Source organism: Larus michahellis, chromosome 2 (assembly GCF_964199755.1).
Source record: "Larus michahellis chromosome 2, bLarMic1.1, whole genome shotgun sequence".
NCBI lineage: Eukaryota > Metazoa > Chordata > Aves > Charadriiformes > Laridae > Larus > Larus michahellis.
Window position 1 is genome coordinate 35,629,237 of NC_133897.1, and position 19,674 is coordinate 35,648,910.

At 44.9% G+C, this 19,674-nt stretch overlaps 1 protein-coding gene across 1 annotated transcript in view; it reads right to left on the reverse strand.

Annotated features, from left to right (window-relative positions):
- RAPGEF5 (Rap guanine nucleotide exchange factor 5) overlaps nucleotides 1-19,674 on the reverse strand; it is a 163,945-nt gene that overhangs the window by 55,344 nt on the left and 88,927 nt on the right. The window contains exons 10-11 of the mRNA XM_074574833.1: nucleotides 10,961-11,064; nucleotides 10,578-10,666 (exon numbers count right to left, since the gene is read on the reverse strand). Of these exons, the coding sequence (XP_074430934.1) occupies nucleotides 10,578-10,666; nucleotides 10,961-11,064 (193 nt within the window). The remainder of the gene's footprint in view (nucleotides 1-10,577; nucleotides 10,667-10,960; nucleotides 11,065-19,674) is intronic.

Genomic DNA, 19,674 nt, shown 5'->3' on the forward strand with positions numbered 1-19,674 from the left:
GGGCGTCCTCTGAGCACAGGGATTTACAGAAAATGGTTAGGTGGGAAAGAAAACAACTGCATCAGCACACTGTACAAGTAAGTATCACCTAACGGTAGTAACGGGCAACACGACAGGGAGCTTAGTAAAGTAACGATAATTGTAGTTTGGCTATAGCCAAAACCAGCCCCGCTCCTGCTCACAAAAAGACTGAGGCCGCTGCTTCCATAATACCATGAAACCGTTTGAACTCGGGGCACGTTAAGAAGGATTGCGGGGGAAGGAGGAATTAACAGCATGAGAGTAAATTTAGTTCACAAGGGGAAAAAAGCAGCTTTGAAGAACAGATTTCTTTCAGATTCTTAATACACAACCTCAAAGCACAGGTCTTCAGTGAATCCATCCTTCCATCCTGTGGGCGAGGAATGAACACGCTCTTTATATTCCTCAGAAAATGTTAATCTCACAAAAAAATCATTGTATTCTATAGCAACTTCCAGCACTGGAAACACTGGAATTCAAACCCTGAAGACAGTGCGTGAACTGTATTCTTGGACTCAAAGATGCAGCAAGTACGTCAAGATACAGTTTCATGTTTTCAGCATTCTTACATAAAAATTCCCCCACCCCATGAAAGCGTCTTAAAAAAAAAAAATCTTTCAGAGCACCATATCCGAGTTTTATAACGTTACGGAATCAGCGCTCAGGCAGGAGTGCTCTGCTGTATTCTGAGAACAAGCTTTCGACTTAACAGCCATCTCACTAATGCTACTAGCAACACAGAGTCATTAATGGACAAACACCCTGACGTATGTCAGCAAGTGGTCAATCTCTGTGTTGTGGAAGAGGAACACAAAAAGAGAGTACTGAAGACAACGTCCAGTTTTCCAATGGTCTGCCGGTCAGGGGTTAATAGTAAAAAGCCTTAAGAAGGAAGGAAAGGAGAACAACACGAAGTGGTAAGATCGAGTGAATACCCAGGAAAGATGGCAGACCTGCAGTGAAGGGCCTGATGGTTGGGGTTCCTGCAGGACTGCACAGTTTGTGGCTCCTGCTGCAGGAACAGGACATGCAGACACTTCATAAGAAGCAGCAACACTGATATTTCAGTTTTGCATTTCCAGTTCCTGCTCTCACAGTTAAATGACCTGCCAACCCACACACCATCTGTTGCTATTCCTCTTAAGCTACTCTCTTACAGATCAGGTCTCACTTTTCCTCTACTAGAAACAGCAGCTTTGAGATAACTGTATGTGGTTTATAATTAGTCAGCTTTAATGAGCCACATTCCAGGAAAACATAAAGGCAGGGCTGTATCTGGGAGCTGAGAGGATCCAGAAAGTTGTGTCACCTTCAGAGTAGGGGCTGTCCTCTCCCTTCATGGGTTTCACATTCGGTGGTTTGATCTCACCACTGCTGCAGGGGAACGGATCTCCAGTAGGCAGAAGTCACTAAGAGTTACCATAGTTTAGACTCATTTCAGAACCTATGACTTTTTGCTAAGCCAATATTGACTGCTTTTGCCTTTGACGTTCGTACGGCTCACTAGAGCCAGTATGACATTAGTTGCAACAGAAGGGATCTGTCCTGCTTCATCTCCACACCTGCAGCCGTGGAATTGACCCAACCTCCTTTGTAGCGTTTAAGCCAGACACGGAATCAGCCCAAGTGGTTGGCATACTTCTAAGATGACATCTCCCCTGTCAAGAGATCTCTTTGGCATCAGCACTGTTCAGTGACTCAGTTTTCCTTTTTGCCTTCATAGCCCTCAGTCCCAGCCTCCTGACCGGGGAACACTAGGTATTTGTGCTAGATGTGACGCTGACCAGCCACGCTCAAGTGATTAGAAAAGGACTCAGACTAAGGCAGAAACTAAGAGGCAACCTCTACTATTCTTTTTATCACTAAAATACAAGCATTTTTATAAAATAAAACCTTGCAAGTATTTTTTTATCCCTTCCACACTCACTTCTTGGCCTAACACCACCAGACAATCAGCAGTTATCAAAAGCACTATTCCGAAAAAAGTTCTACAGAAATATTTCTCAAATATACCAACATGTCTCTTTATAATCTCAGCTACTTAATGCATCTGTTAATTTAGAGATATATATGACCATATATCCTTTCATAGATTTCAAACACTTACTCCATCGGTTTCATAATTCATATTGCCTAGAGCTCCAATGTCATTAGGGTGAAAGTGATTTTACAAATAACAAATTAAAATTCTTTAGGGACACACTGGCTTTCCAGAAACCTTACCAAATTCCCAGCGTCCAAACAACTTGTCTCCCAGGTACCTCATCAAATTGTTTGTATCACCCAAGTCTGTTTTGCAGTACAACAAATGAACACATTCTGCCTTTTACAGCTAGGAAAAAAAAGGAAAAAAAAAGCCTCTTTCACTGTCTAAAGAAAATTATGAAACTTCACCCCTAAAAAAGTTCTCCTGCTAGACCTGCACTTCACAGTTCCTTTCTGCTTAAAACACTAAGATCATCAAAACCCTTCATATTGTCTACAGCGTGCATCTTCATAGTAAATGGTTTCACACTAGGCTTTCATGACGGCTCCTTATCACCTTCTCACATAGTAAAAGGTGACAACTAGCTATAATGAACAACAGAATTATAGAGAAAAGACTGAAGAACTAAGAATACTATGACAGAATTGACTAATCATATACAGTGGGTAGCTTCTTCTTTTGCAAATTTTACTCAAACACAAAACACATGAAACACTTGGGGCCCTGCCATCATCCCAAGCTATTCTTGCACAGGGTACAAAAAATTTTATTTAGATGCTTGAGGTGCCCAAAGGTGCCCAGGTGCTCCTGGGCACACTGAAACCACGTGTTTGTCTGATGACTACCTTGGTTCCTTCCCCTTCTTGAAAGGGTCTACTATGCTAAGTATTTGTGGTGATGAACTGAAAAAATACCATCAATATCTACAGAGAGAGTCCTGATCACTAAGGACGCTCATCATTCCCCACGCTGCCTCTAGTTTCCCAGCCATTGGACATAACAGTGAAACAACCCAGGAGAAGCATCCCAGGACTCTGCCTTTCTGAAAGTTTGCCCTAAATAAGCTTCAGTGCCCAAGAGCAGAACTTTTTTCAGGCTCAGTGTCCTCATTTCCCAGAAATAACTGCCTGAGCTCCTGCCAGGAGACAGTATCTTAGACATGTTTCCCTTGTCGGCATTTCCTATTAGCTTAGGCACCACAGCGAGTGACACGCTGTCTGTAGTGAATCCCAGACGTGGCACTCCTTCTGCAAGCTGATTCAGCCCAATAATGTGACAGAAAATAATCCTACCAAAGGGGAAAAAAAAGAAGTTTCCTACTAAGATACTTAGATCTACTTGGCAATGAACAGGAGGACAACTGGAGGATGTCAGATCTTCCCATTTGAGCAGAAGCCAGTGTCACTACCAGCAGCAGTTGGTCCCAACCTCATGCTATCCCCAGGGCTCCTGCCTCTCTCATCCCAGCTCCAGGTCCCACCACACCATTTGCACAGCCATTCAGCAGAAAACTGTTCACTCTCTAGTGCCAGAGGAGCTGATAACTCGCTCAGTTGTCCAACTGAAGGAACTAGTACCTTATTATGATAGGTAATATCATAATAGGCTGGAGCACCTATGCTGTGAGGAAAGGCTGAGAGAGTTGGGGTTGTTCAGCCTGGAGAAGAGAAGGCTCCAGGCAGACCTTATAGTGGCCTTTCAGTACCTAAAGGGGGCCTACAGGAAGGATGGGGAGGGACTCCTTATCAGGGAGCGTTATGATAGAACACGGGATAACGGCCTCAAACTGACAGAGGGCAGATTAGATTGGATATGAGGAAGAAATTCCTTACTATGAGGGTGGTGAGGCACTGGAACAGGTCGCCCAGGGAAGCTGTCGATGCCCCATCCCTGGAAGTGTTCAAGGCCAGGCTGGATGGGGCTTTGAGTAGCCTGGTCTAGTGGGAGGTGTCCCTGCCCATGGCAGGGGGGTTGGAACTAGATGATCTTTAAGGTCCCTTCTAACCTGAACCATTCTATGATTCTGTGATTATAACCTTAGATTCTGATTAACCGCTTCCAAACTGCAATGTGTGGCATGCAATGTACAGGGACAGAACAAAGATCCCCATAAAATAGAACCAGGTCTTTGACAGGGGCCAACAGAGGATGCCCAGGGGAAGAAAAAAAAACTAAGAAAAAGACAAATACAGAGTTACCTTTCTCTGACACGCCCTCCTAGGTTCCAGCAACTGACAATGGAGACTTTCCAAACTGCAAGTTGTACTGATGTCACCGCACTCAGAATTTTGCCAGGATTTTGCCTAATTTGTTTTTAAACCCTTCCAAACTTTGGCTTCTACAAAATCCTCACAACAATGAGTTTCACAGTTAAGCTGTGCATCATTTAAAAAAAAAAAAAAAGTCTCTTTATTATTTATAAACCAAATAATCTCACTGTGTTACAAAACACTTCCTGCATTATGAGAAGCAATGAATAATCTTTCCATACTCACCTTTCCCACACAATTCGTAGTCTTGCAGACTGCACCATGTGCCTCCTTCGCAGAAATTGCTTTTCTGTGCTGACCAGACCTAGACCATTTACTCTTAGATGTATTTAATCTATACTTCTAACTGCCCTTGCTGCTCTTTTCATGTTTTTTTTAGTTCATTTACAACCTTTCTGAGCTGGTGGAGAAGAAGGAACCATATTATACATACCATATTACATAATTATACAATGTTATAACTACGGTTCTTGCTTGTCTTCTTTCCTAATTGTCCCAAATCCCATTGCCTTTTTGATCCATGCTGATCAAAAATTTCCAAGAACCATCCACACTATCTCCAAAGACCTATTTTCTGCATGATATTAGCCAATTCAGCACCTCTGCTGAATATGTATAATAAGGATTTCCTTTTCTCCATGTCTGAAAATTCATTACTTTGCATTTTTCAAACTTGGATCTCATCTGCAATTTTATCATGCAGTCACACAGACTTTTATTCCTTTCATCTTCCTTCAGCCACGGGGCTGGTTTGAGGGGGCACACTCCCAATTCATTTCCCCAGTCCTACACCGCCCTGTTCTTACTACTTTCATGAGGCTATTTCTGAGTCGTATCAGCTTCCTCATCTAACTCACCTTGCGGAGACACCTACGCAAAGTTTGTCAGTACGACGACAGGACGACGCGGCAGCTCAAACAGGCAGTGAGGGGTGGGAGTAACAGATTGTACAAGAACATAATCTTGCATGGCCACCAAAGGTGAAACCACGGCTTCATTTATCATGAGTTCCTCAATCATTTAATCTTACCAGCACATTCTATTACGTCAGTTTTCATCCCACACTCAGCAGCACCCAGTCTTCAATGGAGACTTCTCTCCATTTTAAACACTGACAATTTACTCTTATGTTTCATTTTCTCTCTTTTAAGTCATCATCAGTCCTGAAAAGCATCTTCTCCCTTATCAAGAGGATCTTTTAACTTTCTTTAAGGAGTTTTGGCAAGGGACTTTATCAAAAGCATTCAGGAAATACAAATATAAGATATAGGCAGACCAGACCATATATACCTTCATAGTCCTTCAAATCTTTAACAGCTCTACAGGATACACAAGATCTCACTTCTCACTGAAAAAAACCCAAACGTTTCCCTTCCCTCAGTACAATATCTCTGCATGCATTTCTTCCTTCTACTTTTACTGTATCACCACCCGATTTCCCACCATAAAGTCACAACTTTCTGCTGCAGTTTTGCATCTAATCAAACTCGTGCAAGCCAAGTTCAGCTGCTAAAGGCACTGGTCCTTCTCTCCTGCGCATCTTCCACTCCCTGCCACCCTCTCCCTGAGTCAGGGGCAAACTTTGTGCCACTGACAGACAGGTGGATCAGGAAACTGATCTGTCTTAAAACTAATAGTTCAGTATTTCCTTGGCTAGTACCAACCAGGACCAGCTCCCTACTCAGCTCTGCTGACAGAGGCGACAGGCTGTAGAGGCTCAGAGGAACCAGGGCAGCAGCAGGAATGAGTGGCTGGGGAAGGCCAAGCTGCTGCTTTTGACTACAGCACCATTTTCTGCTGGAATAATGTATTGGTAAAATGACAGCCTTATTGCTTAGACGCTCACCAAATAGAACCATTTCTTTTAATTGGCATCACATTTTCCGCCTTCCTCTGCCACTGAAGCTGATTTATATGATAGATTACACACCACTGTTAAGGAGTTCAGCAATTTCATATCCGAGTTCCTTTAGAAGTCTTTGGGGAGTAACATCTGATCCTGGTGATTTGTTACTATTCGTTTTATTGATTTATTCTAAACCTACTTCTACTGACACTCCGATTTGAGACAGCTTAGACTAATACTGCAGGAAGCAATGGTCCCGTACAAGAACCTCCCCAGGTTCTCCCACACTGAACACCGAGATAAACAATTATTTTAGCTTTTCTGTTATTCTTATGCTGATGTTGCTCCATGCGTGTTAACTCTGCTGAACTCATTCCTCTCCTAAAGGCATGTCAGTAATACGTGTTTAGCCCACTCAGTTTTCCTAAGACTTTGGGGAAAAGTTTACAAAAGCCCTCAAAATGATGACAGACAACATGTCATTATAAAGGACTGGTAAGAGGAAGGGCCAGCAGGCATTTATTCTCTCCATCCTACAAGCTGAAAGATAGGATCACAAAATGTTGGGCAAGTATTTATTCTCCTTGACATCAGTCCACACGCATCACATCATATGCTCATGTTGATTGTGTGGCAGTCAAAGGAGTATGTTTTTTAACACCTTTTACTTATCAGTAATAAAGCACAGTGAGCAAGAGTTCTAACAGCATCCTTTATAGCTAAGAAACAAACAAAAAATATCAAAAAGCAATAAGACTTTTTTGTCTTGGATTATGGAACAGAAGACAACACCTAGAAAGAGCAGAGCCGTACCCCTTTTTTGCAACATCATTTAGCAGCTGGCTGTGATCAGCTCATGCAAGACAGTACCATTCTCCTAAAAGGTCACACATAGTTAGTGCCATTACCAACATCAAAGCAGTGTCATTGGTGCAAGTGCAGAAACAGAATGGATTAAACAAAAGCAATGTCATCTTTGATGAGGATTACCCCAGGAGGTATGCCTTGCATTTTCTGCTTGGATATTGACACATTTGAAGTGTCTCTCTCAGTTCAATTCTTAAAACTTCAAACTGTCCTCTAAATGATGCACTCAGCAGACATCCCACAGTGATCCCAACAACCTTAGAGATGACTCAGAGAAGCTGTACATTACAGGAATTTAAAATTTCCACTCATCTCGTGGTAGGAAACAATAACTTGGAGGGGGGTACATTACAGGTTATAGAAATCAGTGAGATGAAAACTTTCTCCCTTTGAGATAGAAGGTTGGCAAGACTTTGTTACTGGCAAGCTCTGATTTAAGATGATGCCACAAGAACTCACATATATTCTGACTTAGTAATCACAAAAAAAAAACCTCAGTCATTGAACTGTTAAGTAGCTAAGCTTAAAGAGTCTTGTAGACCTCAGGCTTTCAAGACATCCTTGCCTACAGAAGTCATCTGAGGAATGGACTAGCCTAGCTGTGCACCTTGCAATGTCCCCTTTAGCGTCCTCAGTTGCTGTGACAGTGTTCGGCCACACCACAGACACCGGGACTCTTCTTCGGGTCAGGTAAGAGAAGGTCTCCCCACCTATTTTTTTACAGAAGAGGATGCTGGAAGTGTTTAAGGCCAGGCTGGATCAGGCTTTGAGCAACCTGGTCTAGTGGGACGTGTCCCTGCCCATGGCAGGGGGGTTGGAACTAGAGGATCTTTACGGTCCCTTCCAACCCGAACCATTCTACACTGCAGTAGAACGCTTAAGCTATCTCGCTACAGGTTTAGTGGCAGCTGAAGGGAACGTTGAGGCCTGGGCTGGACCCCAGTTAAATTTACTCCAGAGCAGCCCCAAAGCTTCTCTTTACTCTCCCAGCTGCAAGCGGTACCTGCTGAGTTGGGCTAGACAATGGAGGATGGCTGGGAGCAACACATGGTACATCATTCAGCCATGTCAGCGTTTACAAAAAGCGGTGCTCCATGACCACGCTAGCCCCAGGAGATAGTGGATATTTTTTTAATGACCACAGAGGGTTGCAGTTATGATTTGTTATACAAAGGGTGGGAATGAAAACATGCAGAGCATCCGTCCTTGGGAAGCAGTGCAAAGGGTCGAGCAGGACAACAGCCCCCAGCACACCAGCATATGTAAGAACAGCTCTTTCTCATGTTCTTTACAGACACAAATAAGCAAACCGGGTTGGGGGTTGCAGGGAATGCAGGAGGCCAAGGAAGTCATCCTGGAACTGGCAAACCGACAGCAGGAACAGCAGCTGGGTACAACAACATCGTCCTTTTATGTTCCGCAAAGCTACGCCTGCTAAAACACAAGCCTGTGGGATTCTGCAACTCGACCATCCTCTGAGATGGGCCAGACTGGAACTACAAAAAATACAAAGAACAGCAAATCCAAGCACGCAAACAACAGAAAGATGCCTTCAGGTGCACACACAAAGACGTACATATCGATGTCGATATCCCATACTTCCTTGTGCCAAATGCCACTCAGTCTGCAAAACAGACTGATAAAAACCATTACAGGGGTACCTTCCACATAAAATATCGGGAAATATAACTCCCAAAACCTTTCACTGTGACAACATTCTGTATTACCAGATTAATAAAATCAGAAGAAAACAGTATATGGTGAACTACCCTTGAGGGAATGGAGGGCCGCTGGGCAAGGTTTAGCACACTTCTTTGTGATGGCAAAAAACTGAAGCCACAGCTACTTTGTTCTGCCCCTGGGATCCAGTTAACCCTGGCTACAGGGCAGAGCTAATTGTTTCTTTCTAGAAGGAGTTAGGATAAGGCAGAAGAGGTGAGGGGAAGCCAATCAACCTTTAAATACATTACCATCTGCTAACAACCAGGCAAGTAGTGGTTTAGCATTTGTTTTGAGGGCAGTTTACCAGCCCCTCTCTATAACAATAAGAACAGGCTTATGAACAGCCTCCTGGTGATGGGGGGAGAGAGAGCAAAGAGAAAAGAAAGAAAAGGTAGTACACGTGAGAATATACACAGCATCTAATGCTTTACTAAGGAGTGCTTCATATTTACGAACACTAAAATATAATGCATATCACTAGTGAAAATCTCATTGTTTTCCAGCAAGATTGTGAGCTTATAAAAAAAAGATGAAGCAGACTATAAAGACAGGCAGGTAATGTCACTCACTCTGCATATGATAAACATTAATGGAGAAACTTATTCTGGATCCAACATTTGACTTTAAAGGGACAAGGAAAGACCCTCACTACACTGCCTAAGAGCTGGCTCAAGTAAATTCCACTCAGAACTAGTCTGAGGGCATTTGTGGAAGTAAAACAATCACAGTCTCTCTCTGCACTAAATATTAATGTCTAGGCAGACAAAAGCAGCGCTAGGAATACCATAATAATATCACCAGCAGACGCTCTATATGTTTCTTCAGGGCATTCACACATCAGCACTAGGAATATGCCTATTGTCCCACATTAAACTAACGACTTGTTCCAAAAACCCAATCTCAACGTTCCTCTGGGAATCGCAGATGTTATTTATATTTTCAGTCACCTAAAAGGATTAAAGTGTGTTTATTCTCAGTAATCTCATTTGGAGAGAGAGAGATATATACAGGCAGCAGGAGTATGCGTTTTAACCCTATTGGGAACGATGAAATGCACGGCTCCATTTACAGCCAGCTGCCTTCCTCAGCTCTTCAGTATTCGGGACCTCCGAAAGTGTCACCGGCCTGGCCGCTTTCATTAAAACTATCTATGGATTGCAGGTTGCAGGCACTCCTGATAAACTATCCCGGGAGCTCTTGGTGACAGCAAGCTCCGCATAGTGCCAAGAGATCCAGCTGAAAATTAAACTGCATGTCAAGTAGCCCGATCAATATAATAATTGCTCTAGGCTGGAGCAAATTACAATCTCTGGTTGAAAACACACCAGTACAGCATCAGGCTATACGCTGTATCCTGAGTTATGAGGAAATCTATATATAAGGCGTGCTTACGAAACAGAAGATGAGCCAAAGTACCGGGGTGGTGGTAAAACGCGTACTTAGCCAGGAGGCTGAAGTGCACAGCAAGAATTGTGATCAATGTAATGACAGCCGCAGGCTACGAGGAACGGCAGCTTCTGCCCGAAGAGCCACGGGTGCCGCACCGGGCACGCCGCAGCCTGCGCCTCCCAGCCACCACCGAAAGCCCAACATTAAAGAAAGGCTGAAGTTGCCGCTAATCGTGTGGCTCCCGCTAATTGCCGGCATTCCTGCCCCGCCGCCCCGCTTCGCCACCTCCCCACAGCCGCACGCCCTCGGCTTCCTCCCCACATTGCACCGGCTTGAACACCGGGATGGCAGCCGGCTTTCGGGACCGGGACCGGCACTGGGCCCGGCACCTCTCCCCCATCCCCGCCCAGAGCCGGGGACAGGCGCTTCCCCGGCGGCCGCCGCCTTCCATCCCCGCGCCGGGTTCGCTCCTTACCCGTCTCTTTGTCCTGGGCGGCTTCCAGGTGCAGGTCGCTGAGGAGATGCTCCAAAATCTTCTCCGGCGTCCCCGACACCACCACGTATCTGTCGGAAAGCAGAGAGTCGCCGGAGTCATCCTCGGTGGAGGACTGCGAGCGGCTGCTCCACTCGTCCTCCTCGTCCTCCTCGTCGATGTACTTGAAGTAAGGCACGTCGAAGGTGGGCAGCGGCCGCTCCCCGCCGCGGCCCGCCAGCGCCTCGGGCACCCGCACCCTGCCGCTCCCCATGGCCCCCCGCTCCCCTAAGCTCGCCCCCCGGGGGACATCGCTCCCCGCCCGCCGCCGCGGAGCCCGGCCCGGCCGGCCCAGCCCCGCACTCCCGGAGCCGCGGAAGCCTTACCTCCCGCGCCGCTCGGGGGCCGGGCTGCGTGACCACACCTTCCGCAGCACCAGCGCTGCGCCGGCCTCCTCCCGCGCCCCATCGCCGCCGCCTCCATCGTCCGCCTTCCGTGCGCCAGGGTGGGGAGGGGGGAGCGACAGAGAGAGGGACAGGGAGAGATTGAGAGAGAGAGAGAGAGAGCGCCGTCAGTGCCCGCCGCCGGCCCCGGGGTGCTGCCCCGCCGTCGAGCGGTGCCCGGGCAGGGCTGGCTGCCGGAGGTCTAACACCGAGAAGGGGGCTCTTTGCACTGCTCCCCTTTGTGAGCGGACCTCGGCATCGTGTGTTGGATTTCAATTCGCAAGGAGAGGGGTGGGGGTGGGGGGTGCGGGTTTCTCTGTCCCCGAAGTGATGGCTTGTTCAATTTCCAGCCGCTCGAATCAAGCAGGGGACAGGTGACAATAGTCAGAAAGCAGCAAGTGCTCCCGAGCACTCCAATAATACAGAAGCAGAATCCACCTTCTGTAAAGCTTCTCTCCTGTATTTCAACAAAGGCAATAAAACCAGTGGGACAGGCATGCAATGTATGCCTCTGAGCATCTCTTTAAACACTGTGTACGGTTGTGTTTTTTTTTTTTATCTCCCTCCTTTTCAGCAACTTTGAAACTTAGGAAACAAACACCACCACAGCAAGTTAAGCCCAGTGACCGCCCCATGCGTGAATCTTGGCCAAGCTGTGATTTGGACGCTGACTTTCTCCCTCTCAGCCGCCTGAAACAGAAGGGAGCTGAACAATCATCCATTTCTGCACACGCAGCCCACATCCACAGAGCAGCCAAAGCCAGCTGACTGTGCAGCGCAGGAGCTGAGGGTTTGCTGCTGACTGAGCAGGGCGCATTGAAACACGGCTCGCAGCCCCCTGTGAGATGCTCCTGGCAGATTCAGGCACCGGAGGGGGAGCAACACAAAAGAGGCAGCTCTTTCAATTCAAGCACATCCAGTAGTTGCTCTTCCTCTAATTCTGACCTGGTTTAGTTATATCGTTCAGTATGTCAAACACACATATGAAGGCAATACATGGGCTACTCTGAGGAGAAAAAACAGCACTGGCGCATCAAATGTACAGTATCCAGCAGTGACAAAGAGTTCAATTGGGCTAAAAATTGCTGAGGAACACCTATTGGCAAAAGAAGGGAGAGAAACCAGTTTATGATCCCCCTTTCTGTTATTTTATTTCTAATTCCGAGACCCAGCGTGTCTGATTGCTGCTTCTGGTTGTCACTGTGGTGCAGGCATGCCCAAAGATGCAGCCCCTGCCCTGAAGAAGTTTTCTTTATCAGTAAACAACGTGTAGAATTGATCTATGACATTTCTGCAAGGTCAGACATACAGGTACTGAGCCAATTAATGTCAGATATTCATTGTAACACTCCCAGGGGACATAACTGAGCAGCCGCGTTACAGGAATACTGATGCATAATTGTAATCTTCCATTTCACCGGCCGTGTTTTTTTGTTGCCTACATATTTGAAAAGCTGCAATGAAAGAAGCAGCAAAAGAGACAGAGAGGAAGAACAAGAACAGGTGCAGCATTAAAGCAATTCAGTAACGGGGAGGTTTATCCAAACAAATAAATCTCTCCATTTCTCTGTCTTTTCTCCATCATCCTCTGAAGAGATCCCCGATCCTCATTTCCCTGTGCTCACTGACATTCCAAACTGCAGCACATATGGGGCATATCCGTGATGTATGGTGCTGTATTTGTACAAACCATCTATTTCCACATATATGGGAATGGATTTTAAGCATACCCATATACATTACACACATGAGCAGCTGGCAGCAAGTCAACGGGGAGCACTGGCAAGGCAAAAGCTATCTCATACAGAAAGGACATTAACAATGGGCTGTTCTGCAAGACAGCGCTCCTGCTTCAGCATCTCACCACTCAGAGACATTTTCAAAAAAAATTTTGGGTAATTGTACGCAAATTAGCTGCATAATTCTCACCCCAAAACCCAATGGTGAGATATTCATAAGGCTCTTCCTTTTGTCCTTACCTGTTTTATCAATTTCAAGGAAGAGGAAAATCAATCTATTTTGTCAGAAAAGACAAAAATTGCACAAAACTAAGGCCAATCAGGTTCAATTTGGATTTTCATTACCTGCAATAATTATTTCCAAAAGAAGGGGAGGGATAGAGAATGTCTTTATTTTGCTATCTTCTATTAAAAATAATTTCACTCTAAGGGAAGAATTATTATTTCATTAAAATCCCACTTATGCATGATGTGGTTTTGTGTTCAGTCAAACCCTTTAATGATACCACAAGCAACAACAATTAACCTGAGCAAAGCAAAACACACAGGCAACTCCTATGTATTTTCCCGATTTTTACAAGTCCTGATTTCATTGCAGATATTACTCTAAAATGACATCAAGGCACACTTCATTTATCAGAATCTTGAATGGTCCGTGAAATAATTAATTCTCGCTGGAAGAAAACAGGGCTGGCTCTCAGTATGCTCCATCTAAATCCAGCGGCAGATGAGGAAGAAGATGCAAAGGGCCCCCAAGTGACAACAGTGTGTACTGAAGAGCAAGGCAGCACCCTAGCTGAGTCCCTAAAATTCAGTGACTGACTCAAGAGACGTTCTCGTCATACCCCCAATTAACAACGAAGCCTCCCAGCACTTTTTCAGACCCTTATGCAGCCCTGGCTTAAGCAACCTGCACGGACCACGCAGGAGCATGGCAGCTCAACGCTACCAAGGCTGAGAGAACTGTATTTGTTCAGCCTTGAGAAAAGAAGCCTTAGGTGAGACCTTATCACCATGTTCCAGTATTGAAGGGGTGGCTACGAAGAAGATGGAGACTCCATCTTTACAAGCAGTCACATAGAAAAGAGGAGGTATCATGGGTACAAGTGACTCCTGGGGAGATTCCAATTGGACACAAAGAGAAAAATGTTTCACAACGAGAACAATGAGCCATTGGAATAATCTCCCCAGGGAAGTGGTGGATTCCCCACCATTGGACACTTTCAAGATTGAGTTGGACAGGGTGCTGGGCCATCTTGTCAAGACCACGCTTTGGCCAAGAAAGGTCGTGCCAGGTGATCCTGGAGGTCCTTTTCAACCTGATATTCTATGACTCTATGATACCATGTCTCCCATTTTATGGCCGGGCAGATGAACTGGGGCAGCGAGGCTACTGCTGGATCATGCTGCAGATCAATAGCAGAATCGCAGTTCAAACTCTGGTGACACCACACTGGCATCTCAGCTTTGAGCCCCCTACGCTGCCTATTTGACATTTACTTCCCTTCACTGCAGAAGGTGGGAAATGACTCCCAGCAGCCTCGGTCAGAGTACGTTTGGACTTGTGCTTTCGCAGAAGTGGGACAGGAGGGGGTAGAGCACCAGAGATGCCACAGAGGTTAATCACTGTCTCACTTCACATGTGGCCTTGAGCAAGTTTCTTGTGTAGACTCTCCCCGTCTCACTTGTGCCTTCAAAAGCACCATTCACATCCTGCTTGGATATATTCAATCCCTGGTGCACATTACCCATCACTAGGAAATTTAGCTAGTGTCAGGAAGCTCTCTGTGTGTCAACCATTATATTTCACACTTATTATGGCTTTTAATTAATCATCTCTTCATAGCTAAACACAGCACTATCAACCCCTGCATTACTTCCCAGCTAGAGTTTTGAGTAAACAGTAAGGCCTTTTGGGCTCAGTGGATCTTCTGACCAACATTATGGTCAATTTTCCACTCCTCTCATCCATCTTCCTAATACTGAGATAAGCCATTTATCTCCCGGGTAATATGTTTTAACAGCAGAAAAGTGCTACCTTTATTTTCAGCATGAAAGGAACCCCGGGGTGGTATAAATATTTATATGCTTACAGGAACGAAACAGCTGGAAGTCCTTGCTTAGCGGGCCTTAACTTGTGCAGGTTACGCTTTGCATGAGTAGGAACATGACCTTCCGAATTACCACTGGGGCAGAAGAACGCAGAGGTACATATGGTAGTGTCGAAAACAGCCACGCTATACCGGCTTCCTTATGGAAGACATTCGGTTTCTGGGTTATTTGCAATTGGCAGGGAAGTATCTGTTCTCTGGACAAAGTAACCGATAACTTTGGTATCAGTCAGGGATATTTCCGTGTCCCTAGAAGTCCTGAGTTTGGCCTCTGAATTAATTAAAAGAGAAACCAACACCCAGAATGTGCTGCCTCCCCCCTTCCTACGAGAAACATCCACTGCTAGGAATAGCACTGAAAAGCTGCTCTACTTTCTAACAGCTTTCTAACAGCAAAAAGCCAGCGTGCTCTGCACACAGTGTATTCAGAAGCCTGCTTCATCGAAAAGAAATTGCTTTCTCACTTCATTCCTCCACTGGACAGGACACCTGCGCAAAGATTTATTTCTTTACCTTACCCATTACTGAAGGGTCTGTTAGGCTGGAACACCTCTAATTGGCAATGCAAACTATGCGCTTCCCAATGACAGGACTGTCCTTCAACATCTCTCCACCAGCTTTTTACAAAAAAGGGACCAGACCCAGAGCTACCCCGGCAAACCCCAGACCCAGAGAGGCTCCAGAGAGAAACCAGACACTGCTGGTTTCAATGGGCAAAGAAGTAACACAGCAATTAAAAGATAACCTATAAGGCACCTATAAACTTAATGGAGCATGGAAAATCCAGTCTGCAGACAGATTTTGCTGCTGCCAAACAACAGAGCAAAGACAAAACGAATCGTCTTTGGGCAACACGCAAGAAAGCAAACTTTACACAGGCTATCTGCTTCAAAATCACATTAAATAACAAAGAAATTGTCTCCTCTAGGAGTTACAGAGGGCAGGAACATTTTGTTTTCATAGCATAATTTGGTAAAACTGACTCAACGCAATCAGATAATGCTGATCACTTCTGCCTCTATGTCTTTTGATGCTGGTGCCAGGGCATGCCCTTGAGAGGTATGGCAAAAACCATACACGAAGAATTCCTGGGGCTGTTCGTGTTCTGAAGACGAGACCGCTCCTCCCCCCCCCTCAATGAATCCATGTATCTTTCCTGCACTCACAGGAATATGTCCGTGTAAGAGGTGCGAAATACAAGAGTGGAGGCTGTAAGGGGGCTCAGAAGCACAAGCATAGAGAGGCTTCCACTGCAGTGCAGGGAAGGTGCTCAAACTGGTGACGGAGCAGGCCAAAAGCCACAGAATAACAAGATCCTCACTGCAAAAGACTGATTGTTTTGCTGAGCAGGTATATTTTTGCTTGGATGTTAAAATCAATCCCTGGTGTGTATTACCCATCCCGAAGAAGAATGACAAGGGCATGATCAAGAGAGAAAGTCCCAGTCTGAAAACTGGCAAACGCTGAGTGGTATGCTTTAATTTAGTGCCTGCTCCCGCAGTGTGACACAAGGGTCCCCAAACCTGCCCACTGAGAACTAGCTTGGACACAGCAAAAGTTATAGAGTGACATCTGCGGTAGCTCAGAGCTCCCTCCAGCCTCGTTACGTCCCACAAGCAGATCCCGGCCATAACAGCCGAGAGCTACAGCTGTAAAGAAAACCCTTCGCAGCTCAGGCTGAAGCATACTCAGAGCTTACCGAGCCTTCAAATATTAACCTGCAAAGCTCTAAAAAACTCTTTACAGAGCATGTACAAACTACCTTTTTTTTTTTTTTTTTTTTTGGCCTCTAATTTGGGCCAGTTTGTCTGGATGTTTATGAAGATGGCAAAAAAACAGAGAGTCTTCCCCAAAGGGATTTCAGCTCCCTCTTCAGAAGTATAAGGGCATTAAGAGCTTTTCAGAGAACTACTGCCAATTTTTTTTTAACATAGCGAAACAGTACTTACCCCTAACCTTACTCTTAGCCGCTTCTAAACCATGTTGGCTGCATTTTTCATTAAAAAATTAAATAGGTTGAGGCAGATACCTTTCAGAATAAGCAGATAATATGCAACAACTCTTAGAAGCAACTGAAAATGAAGTCTTACAATGGGACACATTTGCCAATGCTAGTAGTAGACAATGAGCCCTGGCTATAAAACACAAACATAAACATATTTATATTAAAAACATGAAAGAAGGTTAAAAAAGAAATCTGCAGCCATTCTATTATCAGCTTCTCCTATAAAGAGACACTCTTTCAGACAGCATCTATCAAAGTCTAAAGATGATTGCCTGCCTACACTTCACTATGTTTTTCCCCGGAATCAGTTATTGTGGAGACTGCAGAATAAGATTTAAAGTCACCAAAGTACAAATAGATGTACAAAAATGACCCTATATTCCTCTTTATTTGACAAGAAAATGGAAATGAACCCATCATAATTAAAGTGGAGATGGACAACAATATCTCTGATCTCTGTGGATACTCCATCTCAGAATATGTTGCTGTATTTCAGTTTCGAGACAGACCAAAATCTGCATCAATAGGCTTGAATCACTTTCAACTACAGCTAGAGAAAAGCATTTCAAAATCACCAGCACAGCTTATTCAAACTGCGTAAGGAGGAGACTGGTATTTCTTCTGCTGTGGTTACCCTCTCTTTATTCTAGAAAGGTAAAAACAAAAAAATAGCTACTATTCTACCTCTACTTAAAATATCACAGCACAAAACATTTTCAGTGGAACTGCCTATTTAGTCAGTTGCATGATCACCACTTTTTCCAAATTTCAAGGGAAAAACTACCTTCCAGGAATGCAGGAACATCAACAGCAACTTTTCATATGGCAATTCTTAAGAATTAAAAAATTCTTATGTAAGTCTATGTTATTTTATTTCACTATAAAATACAGCTCATAGCATATTCATATTACATTTTATTATTTTCCCCATCTTATGAACTTTTCTCCAGTTCTTCTTTGTACTCTAATATTTTTGTTTCCTCCTGCAGTTGTTAAATCTACTTTCATAAACACACACTAATTCACAGTATACTGGAAGAAACAGAAATCCACTAATGACATGAAAATGCCTTACATAGTGATTTTGTTTTGGCTCTCAGCAACTTCTGACCAGTCTATAAAACCGTAAAACGCTTTAAATGATTCCACCACCACCTCCCCCAGCAAAGGGCACCCAGGGGTGGTACCAAAGCTTCGCCATGGTCTCACACCGATGTATCTGCCTCAGAGATGCACAACAAAGAGCCAACATTCGGCTCACCACAATCTGCTCTGAATTTATCAACTTTGCAAATGGCGGTAAAAGGAGCACCAGCCACATCACGGGGAAAAAAAATAAAAATCAAAATCCTTTGTTGCTGAAACCAATTTTGAATATCACATCTGATAATGCACAGAATAAGCCCTTTTAGAAAAACTGTTGGTGCTGTCATCTGCATACTGAGTATCTGCGGCAAAGGCAACGTTAATAACAAGTTACCCTTGTAGAGGGGTCAAAAGGACGGTGCTGGTAAAACAGAGATGACAGACAACAGGCATCAGGGAAAAGATTAATATCCCTACACAGTCATACATCAAGGAACTCAATTTTTGCCTGTAATCCCAAAACTGCTGAGAGTAGGATTATTTCTGCTTTCCCTATTACTAAGAAGAAAGAAACCGCTCACGGGAATAGGGCACTGCTAAATGCGAGTCCTTATGCGAGCAGAAAGGCTGCGGTTAGGTCCGAGGGCAAAAAAATAGCTCCGTCGCGTGATGTTCCCAAGCAGCGGTCCCACCGCAAGCGAGGCTGGGGTTTCCTTGTGCAGGCCACTTAAAAACCATGAAAAAACCTGTGTATTTCAAGAGAGACAAAAGGAGCGAGAGAAGAGGACCCTCACGCTGCATTTCATAGCAGGTTAGTAGCAAGAAATGCCCTAGATCAAGACCAAATTGTCCATACCTCTGACTGGCCCCCAGTTACCTCCAAACATAATTTAAGGTGAGAGCACTTTTACAGATCGGGCTTTAATGAAAGGAAGCGATACATCTAACACAAGGAAAAAGGCACAATTTCTAAAATAACATGAAAAAAAAAATTACTGGTGTCATAGCCACCGAGGTAATCATCCTATAACCTTAACACTCCACAACTCTTTGTCGGATAATGAAAAATGTCTTTTTAAGACAACTGAAGGCTATGCATTTTGGTTTTCCCTTTCTTGGAGCACACGCTCTTCAGAGCCATTAGTAGATAAGTTTGACAGCCTGACAGAGAGCTACCACCTTGGCAAGGACAACCTAGGAGACCTTCTCTCTGCAACTGTACAAAAGCGGAGGGGGGGAAAGAAAGGCGGAGGGAGTGGGGAGAGGGAGACAAAAGACGTGAGGATGGTATTAATATTGTTATCATTCTGGATATGGAAGAACTGCAGGTCTAGAGCATGTGTATTTGTAGAAAAACCTGCATCACACCAGGGCAAATTATCGTGGGTGTAGAACAAAAGGGGCAGGTGCCACCCATCCCTTCCAGTGGCCTTGCAGTTAACGTGGCGGTGCGTGGAGCTGGCTGGAAATGTTCCAGTGCAACTTTTTTTTTCTACTGAAAAACTGTGGATTCACTACAACTGACACAGTGCCAGAACACGTCAGTTTGAGCAGAAAGCAATACCCCCACCGCCTGCACGTACTGCCCGCCCCACGCTGGCAGGGCTTCTGCATCCCCTGCCCACCAGAAGCTCATCTGGCCTGGAGGGCCAGGTCCCAGGGTAAGTGGCAGGACGGTTACATCCATATTTCTGCCCTAAGGCAGTTTTGCAATTT